The sequence below is a fragment of the Lytechinus variegatus genome, chromosome 18, assembly GCF_018143015.1.
Source record: "Lytechinus variegatus isolate NC3 chromosome 18, Lvar_3.0, whole genome shotgun sequence".
In the NCBI taxonomy this organism is placed as follows: domain Eukaryota; kingdom Metazoa; phylum Echinodermata; class Echinoidea; order Temnopleuroida; family Toxopneustidae; genus Lytechinus; species Lytechinus variegatus.
The window spans coordinates 3488790-3503532 of NC_054757.1; the positions used below are offsets into that span (position 1 = coordinate 3488790).

At 36.0% G+C, this 14743-nt stretch overlaps 1 protein-coding gene across 1 annotated transcript; it reads right to left on the minus strand.

Annotated features, from left to right (window-relative positions):
- Nucleotides 1-2497: 2497 nt before the first annotated feature.
- LOC121431936 (carbonyl reductase [NADPH] 1-like) lies at nt 2498-9068 on the minus strand. The gene is made up of 6 exons (XM_041629715.1): nt 8835-9068; nt 7918-8181; nt 6916-7031; nt 5629-5757; nt 3408-3555; nt 2498-2852 (listed from the first exon to the last, which is right to left on the minus strand). The coding sequence occupies exons 1-6, from the start codon at nt 8853-8855 to the stop codon at nt 2646-2648; spliced, it is 885 nt and encodes a 294-aa protein (XP_041485649.1). The 5' UTR covers nt 8856-9068; the 3' UTR covers nt 2498-2645.
- Nucleotides 9069-14743: the final 5675 nt, after the last annotated feature.

The window sequence follows — 14743 nt, forward strand, 5'->3', positions numbered from 1 at the left end:
CTCTTTTTCACGATTTAGGAAACATGAATAGAGTGTCCCGTTCTAGGTCTAAATCTAAAATTTTTCCGCTCGCATAAAATTGTTTAGTTATACTGTATAGCTATCCTGTTCATGATTACAAAAATTGATTAAAGTTTTCCATTCTTCATGTAGAAGTGTCAAAATTTTTCAGCTCGCGCTTCGCGCTCGCATTATTTGATTGTTGAAATATATAACGTCTTCATGGCTAACTGTATGCAATCTTTAACAGGACTGTTAGGCATAGCTTTCCGATCAGTTCAAAACGTTTATCAAAAGTTTCTACTCGCGCTTCGCGTTCGTAGTAATTATTGCAGGCACATCTTTTTTTCAGAATGTTCAAATTTTAAGAAAAAATAAATACAATTGCAAAAGAAATTGCTCGCGCTTCGCGCAGGCATTATAAAATAAGGATTATGATAGTATACATTTATGTTGATTTAAAGAATAAAGCTAAGAAGTGACTTATAGGACTACCCCCTTCAAAGAAACAAACGAAAACAAAAACATCTTCGAGCGGCCGATCGGGGAAAATATGGCTGAAAAAAAAATCAGAAGGCTGGATCCGCCCCTGATTCATGTGCCTATGAAATTAGATAATTTAACATGCATTTAAGGCACATATGATTGCCTGGGGGAGGGAGGGGCCGCCATTTTTCCGAAAAATACACAGGGGCGCCAAAATCAGGTCGAATTTGGGCCCCCCTCCCTACGAAATCCTGGATCCGCGCCTGTATGACTGTGCACCCTTTCACACATTAAAAAAATCGTAATTTGAATGATGATTTCAGTAAAAAACATAAGGCTAATGACGATTATTTAGAATTACGAACGCTAATCACAGTCACGATTACGATCCCAATCATTATAACAATGATTATTCAAGATTCACGTGTGAAAAGGCCCTTTGTTATTTCACGGAATAAAATTGATTGTACTATGAACAATGATCTGATTTATTCTGATGTATGTCAATGGGCCTTTTCACACGTGAATCATCATTGTAATGATAATTGCTATTGTAATCGTGACTGTGATTCTAATCATGTTCTAGTTTGGTTTCACACGCGCTCAGTATTCGTCATTAGCCTTATTTTTCACTGGAATCATCATTCAAAATAGCTACGATTTCTTGTTATCGTGTGAAAGGGCGGTAGAATTATGGTGATTTTGCATAGTCGCATAAATTATGATTAGTGAATAATATAATGAATATTATGATAATGACCGCTTCAAAATATCAATTTGCACTTTGTCATGTTGTGGGAATATTGTAATCATAAAGTATTCACTGTGTCCCAATTATTCAACGTACACACGAACACCCACACAGTCACAAACAGCAAGAGAAACGGACCATAATAAACAAACAACCAAACAAGTGAAACAACTCCAAAGCAACAGATTTAGGAGGACACAAACGGTCCCTGGATCGATTCGGCTCGACTCCCTGATATTGCGTCAGATACAGGCGGGTCAATTGGATTGTGAAGAAACCAATATTGATAATATTATTATATTATCAATATTGTTGTTCCAGCTTGGTTGTGAATTATAATGGGGTCGTGACTGTTAACCACACTTACGGGGGGGGGGGGTATACAAGTGTTCTATAGGAATAAATGAAAAATATTTCTAGGAATCTTTAGTGCAGCTTATTTTGACGTATATCTAATAAGCCTGTGATGACTATGAGATTATCTTGAAGTGCAAACATGATACTTGTATATGAATGGGATTTTGGGAATATTTCGTCCACTTTTTATTGCCAAGCAATAATTAATGACAATACCAACAAAAAAGTGTTTATGGTACACACTAAACAATGTGATAATCATATTAATCAATAACGATACACTTTTAAAACAAATCAGTCGTATTGACTAGACCAGTAGTCAGCTGGGAGCAACTGATATGGCAATCACTGATAATCACATTTCTGACATATATTCTAGTCAGAAATAACTCTGTTCTAGTAAAATATGACTAGAAAATAGTCAAATATGACTAGAATAGCAGTTGCACCCAGCTGACCCTATTAGTCATTTTTGACTGATTTGTTTTTAGAGTGTATATGCAATGAAGGTATAAAATGTACAACATTCTCGATAAAAGTTGAAGAAACGCCATTATATACACCACAGCTTTTAAAACAAGAAAGAGCAACACCACGAATTCTAATATAGTTAAAGTTTTTGAAGTAGAATCTGGTGGTCTGGCGTGTCAAAGGCCTTTGATAGATCCATAAGTACTCCTATTACATGTTCTTCAATGGCTATATTATTTGTTATTTCATCATAATAATACTAAAACGAGGTCAGTTGAAAGACTTTCTTCTGAACACATAGACTTTGAATTTATATGTAGCAAAAAGCTTGTATATCCTCTTGTAAATACATTACCTTTTTTTATAAGGCCGCCATAATTATCAAGCCTAATCGCTCACAATGGCGGTCCCCTGCATTCTTTTGAATTTTTTTTTTTTTGTTTATTGACTAATTTTGTCTAAATGCCAATGATCTAATGCTTATACTACCAAAATAATGAATATGTTATGTATTTCATTTGTACATATTACCTTCTAAATTTATATCTGATGCATTGAATGTAGAAATAAAAGAAATTAATCAAATAATCAATGTTACATCGGTGTGGAGAAAATCATAGGACTTTCTTCGAAAAATGAACTCTCCGTTTGGGCCCTCTGCGCCAGGGGCGAGAAGCGCGAGAAAAACAGGAGTATCGGCGCCCTCTACGGTTGTAATTCTCGTTCCTCCAAAGTAATCATCTGGCAAATGTGCAGACATATCGGTGTATACGAAGCCTGGGCAACACTGTAGAAATTAAATATAATACATATCAAATTATATCGTATTCTATGAAACAGAAAAGATGACATGACGTGTATGTGAAAACAGAATTGTACAACGATAGAAATTAGCTTGTAGGGGGTATCATTGGGATAACAAAGTTATGTTGGAAACATAATATGGAAAATTGAGGGGTGACAATAATCAGGCCCGGAAGGGCCACTTCCATTGATGAGTGGATACCATGCGTGAACATGGGGTTTCTAAAATACCCCTAAATACGTATTTTCCATGTTCTGAAAATGCACCCCTAAACAAGTATTGGCGTGTGAAACCCTACTCTTAACATGCTTGACAAGTATTGGAAACAAAACAATATTTGGCAAGCCATTTCCTGAATTTAACCCTAGTACGTATAGCTTTCCTAGCGAAATAGATACCCTTTTTCATTGTTTTACTGTTTTGACATCCTAATTACGTAAAAAAGACATCCTTTTTACATGGTTTTTTTTTTGGTCGTGCATGGTATCCACTCCTCAATGTAAGGGCCCCCCCCCCGGGGGGTCCATAATTACATACCGCATTGACAAGGATATCCTGCGGTGATTCCTGTTCAGATATTAATTTCCTTGCTTGTATCTTAGATAATACGATGACGCCGAGTTTGGCTACCCGGTATGGCTGATCTGTCCATCCGTGTTCTTCTAATGTCCCTTCTTTGCAGAATCTGAGGGGAGAAAAATTCAAAAAATAATGTTTGGCAAGTTTACTTTGTATTCAATAATCAAATGAGTTTTCAACCCCCTACTCCCATAAACAGTTATGAACGCACGTCCAAAGACAAATAGGAGGGCAGATACGCGCATGTTTTCTTTTGGATGAATCCTCATAGATCAACGTCTTTTTACAACATAAAGAAGATCTCCTACCCCTCCCCCACCCCCCATGGAGATCAGGGCAAAGACGGCAGGGCCATGGAGCCATCGACAATTTTCTAATTTCGATCTTTTTTAAAAGTCCTAGCTATATGTTTTTGGGCCGCAAGATTGTGCTCTGAATAAGATCGCGCAATGCTGAATGAACTTCTATACAAACAAGCAAAAAAAGGGGGAGTCATTTTAACAATAAAGTAGCTGCAAGGGCCTAATTTGGGGTTGGCTCCAAATTGTAAGTCTTTACTTTTTTCAATTGGCAGGTATGTTTCAAAATAGATTATAAATTTTAATATAGGTTTTCCCGTCCAATTTCACCAGGGTTGCATTTAAATTAATGAAAGGACTTTCAAATTCGAAATATTTTGTCAACCCTCTGCACACATGGTTCATTTTCATTTATTCATCATTTAATTCCGTTCTATATCATTCCTTTGAATTTGGTAGAAATTCAATTTAGGGAGAGTTCGTTCAAATTAATGACCCGAAGTCGTCATTTAATTTCGCAACGACGAACTGATCGTTTAATTTCACCCTCAATACCATTTTCAATTTCATTAATCGGCACACATATTTGCATTTTACGTCCAAATTCAGAACATGTTTCTGTGTTCATTTTTCTTTTACAACGTTATACAATTTTTTTTCTCCAAACTTTACCCTACCTTTTTTTCTGATCTTTCAGTTAGAATGATTTTATTCCATTATGTTTGATAAAGACGTAATTCATGTAACACTTATAGGATATGGTTGTGAACGGTTATTCTTTTAGTGATTAACGAGTGGGTGCAGGGGCGGATCAAGGATTTCCAAAAAAAGGGGGGCATTTTCCCTAGGAATTTGACGAGCAAAACCGAAGGTTTTTAACCAAAGAATAAGGGACGGTCCACGATTTTTTTAAATTGTGGCTCTCAAAGGGGGGGGGGGCACGGACACGAGCCGGGTGTGCCCCCCCCCCGGATCCGCCAGTGAGTGGGTGGATGACCTATACCAATGGTAGGTATTTTTTTTCATCATCCTGTTCTTTTTTTATTTCACATAATTGTAAATTATATCGTTGTGGGGAAGGGATGGTATTGACCACGTTCTATAGTTGAATGAAAGTGGAAAAACAAGTTGTTGTTCCGATGATGGTTTTTCAGATGGATGATACATTTCAGTATAATGGTAAACATCCAATTAAGAAGTAAAACCCATTTCCATAATCATTCAAATGAAGTAAAAAATAAAAAATAAAAACGAAAAACACTGTGCATATCCTATAAGTGATCGCATATTAATGATTTTGAATTCCTAAACCTTCGCAAGGAGGGTACCGTTGCGAATTTGAAAACATCTCTTCGGCTATATTTGAATTTGCTCGATCTTTATACTTGTTTAAATGAAATAACCATGAAATCGCATGCCAATATGATTAAATCAAATAAAGTATTTGGGTATTTAAATGTTTATCTCATAGGTCATTCGAATTAGTTGCAAATTGAACTTTCACATCATTAAATCGGTTGAAATTTTGACGAAATTGGACGGGAAAACCTATATTTTCAAAATTATAGCATTACTGCATGGCGAAATGAGCGAAAAAAATAGGAGAGATCAACCTGGCATATATGGGGAAAATTCTTTAAAATCTAGCGAGCGAAGCTAGCGAGCAAACACTTTGGCCATATATTGTAATCTGATAGATGTTAACCTAATAATTATATTCAACGAATGATATAGAATATTATACTTTTCTCTTTAGTGTTCTTTCCATTTCTACCTTCCTTTCCTTTTTCATAGGTCGTGGAACATTAGGGGGAGGGAGTAGAGCCCCCTTGGCCCCCATCCGTACTCCTCTGTGCGGCACAACCAATGACTTAACTTACTTTAGATATTCATCCATCAGATCCACAACGTCTTGAACTGAATTTGCCTGTCGAAATCGGTTCCTCATTTCCTCGTCGAAATCTTCTCTGAATAAAAGATACGCCGTCGAGCTTGCAACATGAACGATCCTATACCGAGTGAAAATGATTGGCCAATTATTGCATTATGTGTGGTTTCCGATGAAATACAACACTTTAAAAAGATAATCATATCCATACCATTGCTATATTATGATACCTATTCCAATTTGAATTCTTGATTAATCCCCCATATTATGTTGCCAATGTATGGAAAGATTACATAATTCTTATACATGTATACAAGTTTCCCATCGACGATCAAAACAAAGCCCCTGGCGTGACAACCATCCCGCCCCCGAAAACGCCATACTCTTCTAATTTCAATATCACTAACCTATTCTATTGCACCAACTCCCCCCCCCCCCTTCCCCAACCGACCGGGCCACACCTTCATCCTTCTCAGTTTCGGTTGACTTTCTTGACGAAGGCCAGCCACGTCATTTTTGTCAGTGCTTGTACCCCAGACAAAGAGGTCGCTCTTGAATAATCTGTGACCAACCAAAATGACTGGAATGACTGGGGAGTGAGCCTTATACTGAGGAGGGGTTGGTAATATTTCAATTCACATGAAGGTTTTTTTTCAATTCCATTTCCATTCAAAGCATAATACAAAGTAATATAAATCAGATACAATTTTACAGACGAGCATTCTTACTTCGTAAAAAACAGTATAAAATGGAAATGAGGGGGGGGGGGGCGGGTCCACTAAAAGCAAAGCTTTAAGGGTTAAATTGACCGAGTGCATATAATCACCGAATAATGCAACAGCTATATCATTGGTTAAAGGAACAAGGTTTGACATTCCTGATCTGCGCTTCGATCGACTTTTTTCCTGATCATGGTGTGCAGTAAGTGATAAAAAATTTGTCCCTTTTTAAGTCAGTAAATATCAGACTAGCTGTGCCTGAGTGGTAAGAACGAAGGAAAAAAAAGTATGCACCCCCTTCCCCATTATGAAGGCATGAATCAAGTGTTACCAATCTAACTATATAGCATAATAATGATAATAATAATAGGCATTTTTATAGCGCCATCTATCTAGAAATATTCTATTCCGAGGCGCACAAGAAAGGAAAGAATGAGAAAGTTTTGATGAGTGTCAAAGTGCCAATAACTAAGATAAGGAGTAGCTTTGATTAGTCGTTCGAACTTGTTCGACTTGTTTCTATCGAAAATGCACTAAACGCCCCCAATTATAGGTGTTACCTTCCATTTGGTCGAACCAGGGGCATTAAACTCCGGCAAATTGCTAGAACGGCAAAAAAGTTTGTTTTCATAACGCACAGTGATCGCTCATAGTTGGGTAGGTCTGCATACTGAACCTGTAAGATAAATCAATCGAGTTTTTAATCAATAAACTAAATAAAAATAAAAAGAAGACTCCAGTGGAACTCCAAAAGCATTTGACGATTATATGAATAAAGATATAGTTTTTCACGATGATATTATAACGAATTGTAAATAATAAGGAAACAAATATAGCCTTTTCACTGAATGATAATAAAGATGATTATCATATAATTGTTTTTCATTATTATTAGGCATGTTATTGTTATTACTGATGCTAAACTACTTCTACTATAGTGATGCTACTGCTGCTGCTACTACTACTACTACTACTACTACTACTACTACTATTACTACTACTACTACTATTACTACTACTACTACTACTACTACTACTACTACTACTACTACTACTACTACTACTACTACTACTACTACTACTACTACTACTACTACTACTATTATTACTACTACTACTACTACTACTACTACTACTACTACTACTAAAATTACTACTACTACTACTACTTCTACTACTATATACTACTACTACTACTACTACTACTACTACTACTACTACTACTATTACTACTACTACTACTAAAATTACTACTACTACTACTACTACTACTACTACTACTACTACTACTACTACTACTACTACTACTACTATTACTACTACTATACTACAAATTATAATAATACAATTATCATAATTGTTATCATTATGATTATCATCACCATTATTTCGCAGATGTTTCTACATTATAGCTAATAAACCAAATTACATAATGGTTATAATTTCTTTTCAGTCTTCCTTCCATTTCCTTCATTTTTTTTTAGCTAGCCCTACACTTTCCAAATCATATGGGGGCGCCCACCCTCCTCCTTCCGCCCCTAGGCGTCGGCATGTATACCTACGGGCGTAACTCCGGCATTGTTGATCAAAATATCGATCCCGCCGTGTTCCTTCTCCAGGTGATTCCGTAGTTCATCGATGCTTTCGTTGTCGGTGACGTCAAGAAGATGAAATCTTGGATCGAGTCCCTCTTTCTTGAGGAGCTCAACAGCTGCCAGGCCACGCCCTTCATTGCGAGCGGTCAGGTAAACGATGCCATCCTGCCCGTAATGGCGACAGAGGGATCTCACGATTTCCAGACCAATGCCTTTGTTCGCTCCAGTTACCTGAGTTTTACACACGAATTTCAGTCATTTCAATAAGATTATATAGTACTGTAAAATTTTATTTACTTTTCACTTTTAGTTTTCAATCAAAATGTAATATTTACATCACAGCCTAAAACTTTGGTATGGTTAAATGATGCGAATCGTATTTAATTTGTTATATATGGGTTTTATAGTAGTAGTAGTATGGGCTGACACTTTCCTTCTTTATGCTATTACTTTGAATCATATCATATTTCAAATTTCCATACATACATGCATTACGGTGTGTATGATATGTCTTACAATAAAATAACAAATTAAGTTGCATCAATATGAATGCATTAAATAAGTTGTCAATCCATTTATTTAGCTTTTTGATCAAAAACAATAATTTCATGTATTGAAACAGAAAAGAACCACTCGACAACATTGTGTCATAATTCCTTGGTCGATTTTTATTTAAACTTTTCATTCTTTCGATTTTTCTCCATCTGATTAAATCGTATTATTTTCAGCCTGGAGTAACCCTTAAATTCTGTATAAACAATTTCAATATACTACGTTGTTCAGGGAGTTCAAACACAAATACGAAGGGGCTATTAAGTAAAACAAAACAACAAAAACCTAAAGAAAAATAAAACAAAATGCGAAAGGAGCAATGAATAACTTACCACTGCTATGCGAGGCGACATGTTAGCTCTGGTCCAGTGTTGCTGGCTACACACCTGCTGATCTGTTATTGATATTTTTTAACACAGATCAGTGATCATGACCCTGGTATGTACATTTCATGAAGGCATACAAACTGGTTAAAGTCCGCAGTGAGTTAATTACCGTACGTTCGGGAGTAGACTTGTAAGCAAATCGCCTATCTGATCAAAAGGTCACAAGAACAGGGGGGGGGGGTCACAGCAATAGTAAACAACAATGCGCGTTACAAAGACTACAAAGAGGAAAGGAGTGGAGGAAAGGGACCTAACCCTAAATGACCTTTGACCTTGGTCATGTGACCTTTACAATTTTTGTGACAGACCAACGGGAAAAAAGTCATATTGCAAGAAGCAGGATGGCAATTGATTGCTATTTTGAAAAATAAATTGCAATTGATTACAAGTACCTTCCAAGTCCCCATTTGTTTTTTTTTTCCTTCCCCTTTCCCTCTCTCTCTCTCCATCCTTCGTCTTTCCCCTCCCCTGTCTCCCCCTTCTCTCTTCACCCCCCCCCCTTTAAACCTTGTTTACAATCTCTATTCATATGAGCACAGATCCAAATGAGAGGTCAATGTCACAATGGCTTCAATTCCAGTATGGCAAAAAGGGTCAGGCTTTTAATATTCACTCCATATGTATTCACGTATAGTATTTAACATATTTACACAATATCTGACATGGTTATATATGATGCTCATTGTATTATTTCAAAAGATGCCTCAGACAATAATCAACAATCCTTGGATTCCGTCCATTAAATTCATTCCTATTGCAATATGTTTGTACAGTACATAGCATGTACATTGAATATTGGTGGTAGTCTCGAGGTATAGTCTGCAGGCACAGACCCTGATTGAAACTTTGATCAACAAGTGTGTCTCCATGCGAAGACTAGCACATACAAAACTTGCTGTTTGAGGGCCTTCAGTACACAGGGTATGAGTAGGCTGCAATTCAGACCCTTAACTCGAGGTGAAGGGTTTGCACAGCAGACTAGTCTCGAGGCTTTCCATGACAACCTGCCATGTAAAACAGACACTCATGGGCGACAAAATCGGAGAGGAAAAACAACAAATTGTAAAGAAATCTCATTAAAGGGTCTCCATAAGAATGTACAAACAAGATACATGTAGTACAAATACAGTCAGTAGTGCTCAAAAACTAAACCCCACCAGAAAATGAAAATATATTTTTAAGTGTTCAAGTTCTGCCATCTTTTAGATATTCAATTGTGAAGTCGGGTAATAAAATATTACATTCAATTAAGTTTATTTCTCTGGGCTCTCTGAACATGATGTTGTCTACATCCGACACTCCGCATGAAGGAGTTAATTTTGTGGTGGGGTCAAGAAATATTTGAGCACAACTGTATGTTCACTTTCTTCATCCTAATCGTTTTCTGGGTCCCTCGGCACAAAACCTAGCGATTGATCACTCTGTTGATTTGAGTGCTTGATTGTACATAAAACATCAATGTAATCAAGCATAAAAATAGGCCCTACCATCGATTGCCATGCTCTGGTTAACCTGGCCCTGGAGAAAGCTAACATTGTAAGATCTGGAGCCCGTAACACAAAACTTAGCAAATGATCGTAGAACATTTTTCTACAATCAATTCCATTGACAGCAATAACAATCAATCGTGAAAATCAAGTGTATGATTAATTGCTAACCTTTGTGTTACGGGCCCCAGGAGCCCCTAACACAAAGCTTAGCAATGATCGAAGAACAATTTTCTAAGATTGATTCCATTGACTACAATGTATAATCAATCCTGAAAATCGAGCGTAAATGTACGATCAAAGCTAACCTTTGTGTTAAGGGACCCATAAGCCCGTAACACCAAGATTAGCAATGATCGTAGAACAATATTTTTATGATTGATTCCATTGACTACAATGCACGATCAATCGTGAAAACCAAGCGTACAATTGATCGCTATTCTTTGTTTTACGGGAGCCAGGAGTACTGCAAATGATTTCATGAAGATAAGGAATTATGTCATTGCTGCAATTCTCTAAATACAGGCAGTTCAGAAACTGAAGTTGCAATGATTCTCAAAACCAACGTGTCACTTAAATATCTACATGCACATCAATTGTGAAAGTGAACGTCTTATGGAGTGTTGCAAGAAGAAACTTGCGATCAATTGCAAGTCTATTTTCAATCCCCAAATCAATCATTTGTCTTGTAATTAATTGAAAATTCCCGATCGATAATTAATCAGCTCCTTGAAACAAGAAATGTAATCTGATTTGGCAAATGTACAGTTAAAATTGATCAATCAATTGTAAAATTGCAACGGAATATTTGCAATTGATTGCAAATATTCTCTTGTAATACCCCCTAAGAAACAAAATGAGAACATTCAACAAAATGGTGAAGTAATATAAACATTTTCCAAAGCACATTTACTACGAGCAATTTACCTTTAAACATAAACACGGAATAAAATATTGAAACACATTTTGAAATAAAATATAATTCTGGTATCCCCTCAAAATTATCAAGACATAGAATTCTTCTTCTTATCATTGCACTTGAATCTGTATCATAACACTATTTTCAATTCAAACATTTTATCATATTCCAAGTGGTCGTACAATACTTCAAGTTACACAATACACATATTTGCATAATAAAATACACATGAAACAAATATCAAAACTCATGAATGGATCTGAATAATGGCAGAAGTAAACTTATGCATTGTCCTATGTTTGTAGATTTTTTATAAGAAATTCCTCATCATTATAATGTTGCATTCAGGTCCACTTTGCTTAACATAGGGCGGTTCTAAGTTTGGTGTTACTGTTAAATCAATTTCAACTATATTTTAAACTATGGAAAACCAGTGTGTACTGTACATCATTTGTCGAGAGAGTATGCACTCTCCATATGTGTAACAAACGGTATAAAATGAATGCACAAGCGCACCTCATGCAAATTTGGGAGAACGATGAGCTCAAACATTCGCATCCCAGATAAATGAGATCTATTGTGGTGTAGAGGGCTTCCTACAGCTTGGAGTGATCAGCCTCAATTAAACTCCATATAAGATGGGGCCGTGCGATGCTATTTTCAAATGTTTATCCTATGTTCTATGTTTACTTTTTTAATCGTCGTAAGGTGTGTTTGGGACTGGTTGAACTGCAAAAATGACATCCATGGACCCACATCCAAAGTAAAAAGCATGTTATGTTTGAAATATGCTATTTATTACTACAATTTAAATATGACGGATTATATGATTTTCAAAATATCTGCTCTGTATTGCTCTGTTATGAAATGTCACTTCAGAAGTTGACCCATGGTTTTTAACCTTTACAAAAATGGTAAATACTCTATTGAACTCATCATAAATTCTATTACTTACTGAATATAAATTACCCAATATACAACTCAAATAATAATTACATGAATGATAAAACACATATATGAACTACCATCAACTATGCAAGTACATACATCAACATTAGAATTCCAACGGAATTGGAGCATTAAGCTCTTATTTCATATGAAAATATAGTTAACAGAATCATTTGATGGAAATTGATTAGTACAATTTATCCTGTTTTGATATCTATACATTTAAATCTGTCCCAAAGTTTCTTCTCAGTCACTAAATATTTTTTCAAATAGACTTTGGAGTGTGGACACTGTCTATTTTCAAATTTAAACAGCAACAATGAATCATGATACAAAACGCTATTACAAAACGCAATATGAAGAAAACGAAGTGTGTGTTAATTGTCCCAAATTCTCTGTAGTAACAGCAAACGTCTGCCATATCTCGATTTGGAGGAAAATATAAGCGCCAAGAAAGGTGGGTTTTAAAAGACGATTAACTTCAACTTGGATGTGAATTAAATGCAAGTGACTTTCCAAACATCTTTATTATACTCTCGGAGTGGCAGCTTATTTAGCTATAAAAACATTACTTCAAGATGTGTGCACAAGAAGAAACCTTTCTTTGTGATGGGGCACACTGTGGAGTAAGTTGTACTATTAGTTTTTGAGAGTGGTGAATTTAAAGACAATCAATATAAAATCAGTTTTAAATTTTTGACAGTGAACAATGCTCCGCGGATCATGATTGGGTTCTATATTCCATAGTTGCATTTTGAATTCTGAAACATGCCGTTGGTTAAATTTGAAAATCGACATTGAACACACCTTTACACTAACTTTCTTTTCCATATAATCGCTTGTACATAGTACAGCCGATTATTAGAGTACATGGACAAGTGCTTAAACAAGGATATATAAAACAATATTTTCAAGAATATGTCGATAATACCTCAACTGCTATAATCAGAGTATAAAAACCACTTGTCAGTGTCTATAAATACAACTTAAATCAAATGTCTTGCTACAGAATATGCTAAATATAGGGTTCCCACAGAAATTTGAAAACAGAATTCCATGACCAAATTGCTGCTTTCCATGACTTCCCGTGACTTATGTAGAGAATTTGGGATGTCACAAAACTGGGAAAAAATGGAAATCATGAACACCAATCATAATAGCAGAGTATGCTTGCTCACAGAGTATGAGAGTAGCGAGACACGACAAACTGGAAAGCTGCCATAGCCAAGAGGTAAATGCAATTCCATGACTTTTCACAAATTTTCCAAATTCCTTGACTTTCCATGACCGCAATTTTTTCCAGAATTTTCAATGACTGTGGGAATCCTGTAAATATCTATTTAATTTGTGCAGGTTAATATAACAGTTTCCATGTAATTTGCACTTCAAAACGAAGTGACAAAATAAAATGTCTTAAATCTATTCCAGATTGAAGAATAGTCTGTCACTAGAAGTGATATGTGGTCAGGTAAACAGCAGAACTCAAGGTATCATAATATCATGTTTATCGCTCAGGAGTGTACAGAGCATTCTGCAGTGCAGAGGTTTTGAGTGTTATATCCACTTTACGCAGTGCAAAGGTTTTGAGTGTTATATCCACTTTACGCAGTGCAAAGGTTTTGAGTGTTATATCCACTTTACGCAGTGCAAAGGTTTTGAGTGTTATATCCACTTTACGCAGTGCAAAGGTTTTGAGTGTTATATCCACTTGTGCTTGAAAACCCCCCTGCTACAGGCAGTTTTATCAACTTCAAGACAGCCGCACCTGTGACACTGTACAAAAGTCATCAGGATTTTATTGGTTGTTGTTTCCACAAAACAGTTCCGGTGGGTAATCTATGCAATTCTGGCTAAAATCCAGTGCAGATTCTAAGTGGGAATTAGCAAGCCCACTGTTTCTACGATTCTATGCTTTGCTATTTCATCAAATCTGAACAGTAAATATATATGTAAATCAAGTCCATGCTATGAATAAAAAAGATAATGATGATCAAATATGAACAGAAGCAATACCTCTCAAAGTTCATCATCGAACTATGTACTACATCACCATCTGTTGACAAATATGCTTTAAAATTGTCTCACAAAAATTAAGTGTACATGATCGTGTGAATAGTTATCTATTATTATTCTACATTTAAATTACTGTAACCACTACCAGAAAAATAATATTTCATTTTTGCATATTCAGTTACAAGTCCAAGAGCACATCAAGTTATCAATCCATGTATGATTATTTACCATAGTCAATTGTTCCTTGGCTATGGCATGGTGTATATGGTATGTTGGTGCTTGTCAGGGCGTATGTATACTAGTATAGTGAACATGGGTGATTGTGATGCTTGTCTGCGTCCATGTGTGCACTGGGAACTTGATTACAATGTCAAGGGGATCCATTTTCAAGCAATTTTTATTTCTTTCTGGGGAGAAGCATTCAAATTGACATAAAGGCCCAGCAGCATAAAATACACAAATTGATAGTATCTCAAAAGTTTTCCTTC

Coding starts and splice junctions, on each gene's coding strand:
- LOC121431936 (XM_041629715.1), bottom strand. CDS start 8,855: ATGTCGCCTCGCATAGCAGTG. Junction 7,032..7,917: donor ACAATGCCGGAGTTACGCCC/GTAGGTATACAT, acceptor TTTATCTTACAG/GTTCAGTATGCAGACCTACC. Junction 2,853..3,407: donor AGGATATCCTTGTCAATGCG/GTATGTAATTAT, acceptor TAATTTCTACAG/TGTTGCCCAGGCTTCGTATA.